Below are 9,521 nucleotides of genomic sequence, written 5' to 3' on the forward strand. Positions count from 1 at the left end.
CATCAAGGTGAAACTTTCGCAGCTTAGGGCAATATGACAAAATGCAAATGAAAAAAGCTTCAAATTTAATGCTTTTTCAGTGGTTTAATTTTCAGACATGAAAGTGTGCCATGTCAAAGACACAATAGGGCAGAGTAAGATGATATCATAACAAGATTTGGAGCCATTTTGTAGACAACACCGTGTCACACGAAACCTGCTGTGTTGAACCTTGCCACTTTAAATGACAATTTCTTTACACAAATCTTTTCTTTGGTTGTTGGGCTTACTGCAGCAAGCGGGAATTCCAGTATCACAGCCTATGACAAAAGTCTCGAAAAAGGGAATTAAAGTATTTTTTGCCAAGGAAATTTAAATAATCTGCAGCACTCGTAAAGTAAAGCCTTGCGTCTTGGCTTAATCTGTTCGCTTCAAGATTCAAAATCAGCCCTATTTCTTCTCCAGAACAATTACCGACTCTACTTCGACCATGTGGTTCAAAATTTCAACGTTGGGAAGCTTTATAGCGAATTGAGATGTTCTTCACCAGTGGGCTCCCATTTTTCTTTACATAAATCTTTTCTTTGGTTGTTGGGCTTACTGCAGCAAGCGGGAATTCCCGTATCACAGCCTATGACAAAAGTCTCGAAAAAGGGAATTAAAGTATTTTTTGCCAAGGAAATTTAAATAATCTGCAGCACTCGTAAAGTAAAGCCTTGCGTCTTGGCTTAATCTGTTCGCTTCAAGATTCAAAATCAGCCCTATTTCTTCTCCAGAACAATTACCGACTCTACTTCGACCATGTGGTTCAAAATTTCAACGTTGGGAAGCTTTATAGCGAATTGAGATGTTCTTCACCAGTGGGCTCCCATTTTTCGACACCATCTTGTTAGCTGATTTATCGTTGTCCTCGCTTCAAAGGCCAGTTCACCCATATTTTTGAATGTAAACTCACATTTCAATTTAAATCCGACTTACTTTATTATTAAGAAGCACTCCATTCTGAGTTTAAGTCTCTTAAATAACGAAAAAAAACCAGGAAGGCAAAACTATCTTTTGCTCCTTGCCAGTTCTGCAGTTCATCGCCACACTTTTGACTCGTCATCTTCGCTTCATTTGTGATCCTTCGGCGTATTTTGCGTTGTATTGAACCAGTATCAGACATAAAGATAAGGTAATGCCCACGTCTTTCAAATGACTTATCATCTTTGCATTCATTGTGCGCCTTCCTTTTGGAAACATGAGATGAATATTAACGATGCCAGCACTACATTCGCCATTTCTCATTTGGCTGAATTTCAAGGGACTTTCGGGGTGATGAGGCGCATGCGCAACATTAGTCTCCTTTGTTCTCCCTAGGGAGTGAATAATGCCAGAAACCTATAAGGGTTGAAACCCTTATGGGTTTCTGATAATGCTTGATCCAAACAAAACAAAATGGCAGGCGTAAACTCGCCAGCATTTATGAATCGGAAATATTGAGAATTCAAGGTGATGCTGAGGTACAAAAGACAAAGAAGGCCACAAAATTTGGCCTAAAAGTTTTCAAAGGTAAGAGATGAGTTCATACTTTTGCCAACCAGTGTTTGACTGCGCTTTTCCAAATAATTATTGCTGAAAATTAAACAATCTTCACTCCAACAATTTGTTTCACTCGGAGTCATTCTCTCTTGTAGGGCTGGTCGCCCACCAAAACGAATTTCTTAGTGAAATCGAGGAATTAAAAAAAATGTTTAAGAAAGTTCCACATGGTTGCAAGGAAACAAGACGGGTCATTTGACAACAAACCAACGCGCACCTCAATTACAGCCACCATTTCATGTGGATCCCTTAACAACTGCACTTTCAATTTCCATTTCAAATGAACCTCAAAAACTTTGATCGAACGATGAAAATGTTTTAACAAGCAGACTTTCGATTTAGATTTCTGATTTAAACGGTGCTAAATGACCATTTTGCTGTTTGTGACGAGGATTTTAGCGAAGGTTATTTAGATTTGCCATGTTTGAAGCTTCTGTAAACACTTTCGCGCATGCTTTGTACCGCTTGCACGTTTTCCACGCATGAATTGAGATGCCAATTAAATCGACTTTGGATGGATTTTTCTGCAATTATTGTTGAGATCACTTCGTGAGTATATACTAAAACAATTCTTCTTTTCAATCTTGGTGAAAAGTGGCAGAATATTTACCTTGCCGCTTTGCGGCTCGGTAAATATTCTACCACTATTCACCTCGATTTCAAAGAATAATTGTGAAATAATACTTATTGACCATAAACTCCTCAATACAAAAATAAGCGATCTTGCTATAAACTCAGTGTCAAATTTGCAGGAGGATAACGCTAGTTACAGAAGGATGAACTATTCGCCTGAAACTACTGAGACTTCTAGTTCTAGATCAGTCTCCTGTATATTTGGAGTAGTTCTCGTCCTAGTTCCCGAGCCTCGCAGGCAAACCAATGCAGACCTCAAAACGGCAAATGACACTCTAGTCCTAATCCATGCGATAGTGGGAGCGTAGCTCTCCTGTTTCCTCACTACCAGTAGCTCAGCGAGACGGCTGTGATAACATTGACATTCGTCAGACATGCCTCCAGTAGTATTAAAAACCAATGGTGTAAATGTGCCTTTTCTATCTCAAGAACTCTAGACGAGTAAAGACGCTTTTTATCATTCTGGTGTAGCTTGTAAATCTCCTTCCGGATGAGATTCTTTAATGAGTCTGCGTCTAACACCAAAGAACGCAGACTGTTCTCTCTCCCAAAAGCCCCGTGCACGGATATCCAGCCTTGTTGGCGCCCCTCGGCGGCACTTCCCCCGCAATGTCTTGGAGAACCGGCTTCATCTCAACGTCAGTACACAACATTGCTTGCAAAATTTCAGCCTCAAGATCTCGAATTTCGTTGCGTCCCTAAACTCCCTCTTGTTAAGAGTGAAGTTTATTTCTTTTAACGGTATAACGCTGGGCCAACTAGAGGCACCTTTCTCCTTTATAAACTCAACAGCCCGCTTGGCTTTCAAAGGAAGAGACTTAGTCACGTATTCTAGGTCGCGCCGCGCACTGTCAGCTTTCTCTTGGCACGCGCATCGCTGCGCGCCAGCGACATAATAATAATGATGATGATGATGATAATAATAATAATAATAATAATAATAATAATAATAATAATAATAATAATATATCTATAAGTATATAAAACAATCACAAATCTAAAAAAAACTATTCCCAGTAATAATAAAAATGTATATATAAAAGTTATAGAACCTAGATTTTCGCAAGGCATCTATCTAATTCAAAGTCCGCTTCTTGAACATTGCTTCTAATTGTTCTTTTAGCTGTTCTTGACCCTCTAAGACAGAGTAGAGCCGACCTAAGGATGGCAAAGGAGACTTTAGAACGTATCCAAGAGACGGTGGTGGCATAGTTCTCTCCTTTCGTCGCTGCGACTAGCTCTGCCAACCTGTTATGGTATCTCTTGCACTCTTCTCCCATGCCACCTGTTGTTGTAAATACTAACGGTGTAAATGTTCCCTGTTCCACGTCCATCACTCTTCGCGTATACAATCTCTTCTTGTCGTTCTCGTGCTGCTTGTATATTAATAATAATAATAGTAATAATAATAATAATAATAATAATAATAATAATAATATGGGAAGATCATATCAGATGGGAGCTCCGGTTCCAGGCCTTTTTAAAAAGCCACCAGCAGGTTGTAACTATCCTTATCCATGTATATGTTGCTGGTAAAATCCGTTCTCAGGTTGAATCCGTTTTTATCTACTAGGTTAAATTGGTGATCTCCATTTTGCCTAGGTTGAATACAAACTCAGATGAGTTGAAGAAATTTTTTTGGAGCCTAAAGAGAGAAAATTAGGGTAAGGTTAAGATTTGTCTTGGTTATTATACATGGACATCAATTGACTTATTTTACAGAAGTAAATGATAAAAAGAACTGTGTCGGTGGTTGGAGCATGTTCGTCATTGTGGTGTAATGGTGATGAACACAGGACTATGGATATGGAGGGTCCGCGTTCGAGAGCCGGTAAGTGCATAGTACAGTTCTTTGTTCCGTTACTATGTCGTACTGTTCGGACTGAATGGGCAAATATACGAGTAGAGAAACCGATGAGATGATACGAATATTAAGATGTGTTGAGATGAGCAATGCAGAGCTTGTGGGAAGGTATAGATGTTCTCAATCCTTTCATAGGGGGTTGATTAGGTAGAGTGTGTATTTAATCTAGGTAAAATGAGGATCACCAAGTTAACCTACAATCTTGGATAGAATAAAATGGAACAGAAGTGCCCCCTTCGCCCTAAAGCCTCGTGAAGGCTATAACGCGCCATTTTCCCATCATCGATTTTGGGGAGGAAGGATGGTCTCAATTTTCCATTTATTCTGTTTAAGATTGTAGGTAAAAACGGATTCAACCTGAGAACAGATTTTACCTGCAACATATAATTTATACTACTGGCTATCCACTTTGAGTATGTTATCATTGTCCCTGGCATCGTCATCTTGCCATGGCCAATGTCAATACCATTGCCATTGCCACTGTACTTCTCTTCAAAGTTTGCCGTGTTCATTATCAGTGTTATTGTCGTTTCCGATTTCAGCATCAGGATCATCGTCATTTTTATCTTCAGTGTCATTTTCAGCCTCTGGGCCAGGGTCAGTGTCATTGGCATTGTCACTGTCAGTGTCTTTGTGGCTGCCACTGTCACTCTCTTTGTCGTTGTCACTGAAAGTGCCATTGACACTATTATCATTATTTTTTTTCTTAACGCTGCTGTTTTTGTTGCTTTCACTATAATCTCATATTTAACAATTAGATTATGAGATCTAGATTTCTTTGAGGTGATACATGTAGTTGATGAGACCGAACGCCGAATCAACTATTACCTCATAGAAATCGAGAGCGAATAATCTAATTGTTTTAGTGGAATTCTTACTAAAATTTACTTCAAATAACGGTTTCCAATTATTTCTTGACGTATTATTAAACTTTGCGCCTGAAAAAGATCGCTCGGATTGAATTGCCATTTAAAATCTAAGTTGTGCGCGTGAGCGCATCAGCTTTTTCAATAATTTCAATTTTTTTCAAAGTCAAGAAACCGTAAATGTCTTTTGTTTAGACTTCTCAGAAACTAATTACCCATTTGCATCCAAATTTTCCTCCAAAACTTTGGAAAAACGAAAAAAATTTCGATATTTCCAAGACGAACTGCAGCCACTGCACAATAATGTCTGAAAGTTGATTTGGCCTTCGGCCTCATCAACAATCACCTCATAGAAATCTCGATCTCATAATCTATTGTTAATTAGATTATCACGCATATTCATTTTTAAACTTGTGATGTGCATTGTATTTAACAACGCCAATAGGCATTAAGGATATGACGAGCACAAGATGTACTAAAATAAATAAATCAATAAATCAATAAATAAGAGGCTTATTGAAAACATATTCTCGCACCCATAGGTGAATTCCAATATGTTAAAAAGCTATAAAACCAGGTAAATATAAGACAAAAAACTTTAAAATAGGAAATAACTCGAACTTTCTAATAAGTTAAATTCTAATTACAAAAATCCTAAAATCCAGTATTACGCCGCAACTAATATCAGGGAATTATCAAAACTTCTTTTGGCTGAATGTAAGGCCAACCACTTACCGTTTGCTCAAATCTTTCAATTAACTGTTGAGATCTTTTACTTTCTAGGTTATGAAGATCCTCGTGATATTCCTCATTAGCTAATGACATCACGATCCTCACGAACCTGCTCTTTTGTTCTAAAATAAATGAGAGATGGAGCGACAGTAACATAAAAGGACGTTCGCGCCCAAATTGTTCCCACATACTGATTTTTTTTAACTTGCCACACAGAAAGGTAATGATTTTTTTTTTGCAAAAAAAATGGGGGGTCACCGTGCTCATTCTCGAGATCATGAGGAGCATTTTTAGAAGCTTGCGTTATTTTAAGACGATCATAGCTTACAACTGTGAGCAATAAAAAAAGCTACATTAGTGAAATTTACGTCAGATAAACGTACTCATTTCCGAGTTACTGATTGCCACGGTTTCAAAGCGACTCCTGGTGCACAACCATTCAAATGGAAATGAGTTGCGTATTCTTATGCAAATCAAACTCATTTCCCTTACAATAGTTGAGCACCAAGACTCACTTTGAAACCGAGACAAACAGCAACTCGGAAATGGCCTATTCAACGTAACTAATATAACTAAACAGACTTTTTGCAGCTGCATGTCTTTTTCTGAGTTGAAATAGACCTTGAAAAAGGATACATATTAGTCTAAGAAAGGCGAAATATTTGTAACTTTTTACATCCAGAATTTTTTTTTGTTAAAATTGACAAAATCAGGAAAGGAAGTGATCTACGGAAAGAAAAATGGGGGTCACCGAGCATTCAAGAGAGTAAAATCACTGCGAAGTTCTTAAGGACGTTCGCGCCCAAAACGTCCCCACGTACAGATTTTTTTTAAACTTGCCACGCAGAAAGGTAATGATCTACTTTTGCCAAAAAGGCAAAAGAAATGGGGGGTCGCCGTGCTCGTTTTCGAGATCATGAGGTGCATTTTTAGAAGATTGCGTTACTTTAAGACGATCTTAGCTTACAACTGTCAGCAATAAAAAAGCTACATGAGTGAAATTTACATCAGGTAAACGTACTCAGTTCAACATAACTAATATACCTAAATCAACCTTTGCAACTGATATCTTTTTCTGAGGTGAAATAGACCTTGAAAAATGATACATACTAGTCTAAGAAAGAAAACTTCGGTCGCACGAGAGCATAAAAGGCCAAATATTTGTAACTTCTCGCGTACAGATTTTTTTTGTTTTTTGTTAAAATGGACAAAATCAAGAAAGGAAGTGATCTATGGAAAGAAAAATGGGGGTCACCGAGCATTCAAGAGAGTAAAATCGCTGCGAAGTTCTCAAAGCGATTGTCTATTCGCACTGTCACGCCATTGCGTGACACTTTCGAGAAGACCTGGGTCCACAGCTATCCCATGATGCCACATACTTTCATGTTCCATTTTTGTGGAAACTTTTTGCGCCTTTAGCATCGTGTTTACCTGCGTGGTCTGCGATGCATGACGTGTGCGTGACATGTGCAAAAAAGATGCGCAGTAGCAATGGCCGCGAAAGTCCTTAAGGGCCCAAAGACGGATTTTGAAATGTTACTTCCGGTGGCTGACGTCATCATATCATGAGATGACCAGAAAACCCACTCACAAGCAAAAATCGCTGCACTAACAGTTGTTTGCATCGAAAGGTTTTCCTCGCCCTTCCTCGCGCTCGTTCTCAGATCAACTACGCGTGCGTAAACGAACTGACTTCCGGTTTGAAAGAGCGCTAAACTTCAAGCGGTCTTTATATTGAATTAATTCTTTTTCAGATGGCACGTTTCACCTCCAAATACAGAATATAACTAAGCATTGATTTTTTTCAACTCATCTTTTTAAAAAATGTTATGGGTATTTCAGTTTTCGTTTATCTCTTTAAATAGAACATGTTTCAAAATAAAAAGAAAACTATGCTTGGCTGGGTGCAAAAACGAATACAAATTATCAAAACACTGATTAAATCCCCAAATTGTGTAGCACGTAGACAAATTTAGAGTTTTCTTATATTGGTCACGTGACCATGGGCGTGGCATGATGACATCATATTTAGGGTCATTGGTTTGCAAAACTTGGAAACTGACCAAAATAATGCCAAATTCTCTCAAATTACTTTACCGTAACTTCCTTAGCAACGCACCCCAAAAAACACGTCAGTGGGCCCTTCAAGCGATTGTCTTTTTGCACCGTCACGTCATTGCGTGACATTTCCGAGAAGACAACACTAATAGCAAGGTGACACACGCTAACACCAACCCGGTGTGGCCAACACATCATGCATGTGCACAACCATTTCACCCGGTCAATTAGCAGCCATGGACAGCTGTTTCGGCCTTTTAGGCCTCATCAACATGGCGTAGCTAACATACCAGGTGGGTGTGTTTAGCACCCCTTGAAGTGGCAGTCTCACATGCCATACATGTAGTAAGCTGTTTTGGGAAACAGCAAACTCCATGGCTGCTCATTGACCAGGTGAAATGGTTGTGCGCATGCGTGATGTGTCGGCCACACAGGTTGGTGTTAGCGTGTGTCACCTTGCTTTTATTGTTGTTTTCCGAGAAGACCTTGGGCCACAGCTATCCCATTATGCAACAAGCGACCCTTTGCCCGAGGGAGGATCAAACATTGGCGAAACACTGGCTCGGGGCTTGATGCCATGTTTGTTTACCTTCGTGGTCGCGATGCATGACGTGTGCGTGACATGCGCGAAAAAATGTGCAGTAGCAATGGGCGCGAACGTCTAAATAGCTTTACGGGAAAGAAAGGAAGACGCAATGATCGTGTTGCTTTTTCCTTAAATGCAGTTTGACGATTATTTGGCAGAATTGTGAAAATGGGTGTAAAAGAGTATGGAAGTTGACTATATGTTACTGAACAATGAAATATTTAGTGGCAGAACTTTGCGCAATAAGATTTACATTGGGACGTCCTTTCAACAGGTTAATTATACGTCGTAGCAATGATTATGTGTTTATGCGACGGCCTTCCCCGACTGTCAGTAAATACAGAGATCGTGCTGGGTTTTAATGGCCACTTAAGTGGCGTTTAATTGACAAAAATCACTAACTATGACATTTCAACTCAGGAAAAAATTAGGTGGGGGCAAACTACGCCCTCACAAATATAAAAACAAGATTAGAAAAAGCAGCCAAGGAGGCGTTGTGGGGGGCGGTGGGACAAAATGAGAAGCGATAGACTTTCACTTTCGCTGGGATGTGCTCGCTGAGCTTGTTCGCAGATAAAGGGGAAGAACTTACGTGTCGCAGCCTTTACAAAGCTAATTACTCTCCACGTGACAGATAAAAGACCGTGTAATAAACCGCAGAGGCCACCCAGGAAAATGCCTATCGCATTGCCGCTCCCTGGCTGTTATCTAATGATATGCTTATCTTTGGTCCCAACATAAATCCCATTATGTTCCTTCCATTACATAATGTTGGCCTTTATATGCGAGGGCTTAATCTACATTGGGAATTGTTGTGAGTTTTCACTCTGACATCATGATGTGTTGTTTCATCGCATATTTAGGGGACCCCGTAATCTCCAGAGTGTTTGGCGGCGTTCTGATCAAATGCAATGCAGGGCTGCAAATAATTGTTTTTGTGAAAGAACATATATCAGATACTGTAATCTTTGATTTTCAAAGTAAAAGGATCGAAAATTACTCATCTTCAATCGCTATGCTGAACCTTCGATATTGATGCTCCTACCTCGTGACTCAAGTTACCCAGAACACCTCACGAACTCGGTGAACAATACCGATACCATCTTGCACGCCCTGTTAAGCAATACCGATACCACCTTGCGCGCTCGGTTGAGCAAATCGAGATTGCTTTCCCCTTTAAAATCTCTATCAATTTACATATTAATTTACATAATTTCCCTTT

General features: G+C 39.5%; 1 protein-coding gene across 1 annotated transcript in view; it reads right to left on the reverse strand.

Moving 5' to 3' along the window:
- Positions 1-5,772, reverse strand: part of LOC137997572 (fibroblast growth factor receptor 3-like) — a 41,268-nt gene extending 35,496 nt beyond the window's left edge. The window contains exon 1 of the mRNA XM_068843652.1: positions 5,659-5,772. Within this exon, the coding sequence (XP_068699753.1) occupies positions 5,659-5,748 (90 nt within the window). The 5' untranslated portion in view covers positions 5,749-5,772. The remainder of the gene's footprint in view (positions 1-5,658) is intronic.
- Positions 5,773-9,521: the final 3,749 nt, after the last annotated feature.

This window comes from Montipora foliosa, chromosome 3 (assembly GCF_036669935.1).
Source record: "Montipora foliosa isolate CH-2021 chromosome 3, ASM3666993v2, whole genome shotgun sequence".
Lineage (NCBI taxonomy): Eukaryota > Metazoa > Cnidaria > Anthozoa > Scleractinia > Acroporidae > Montipora > Montipora foliosa.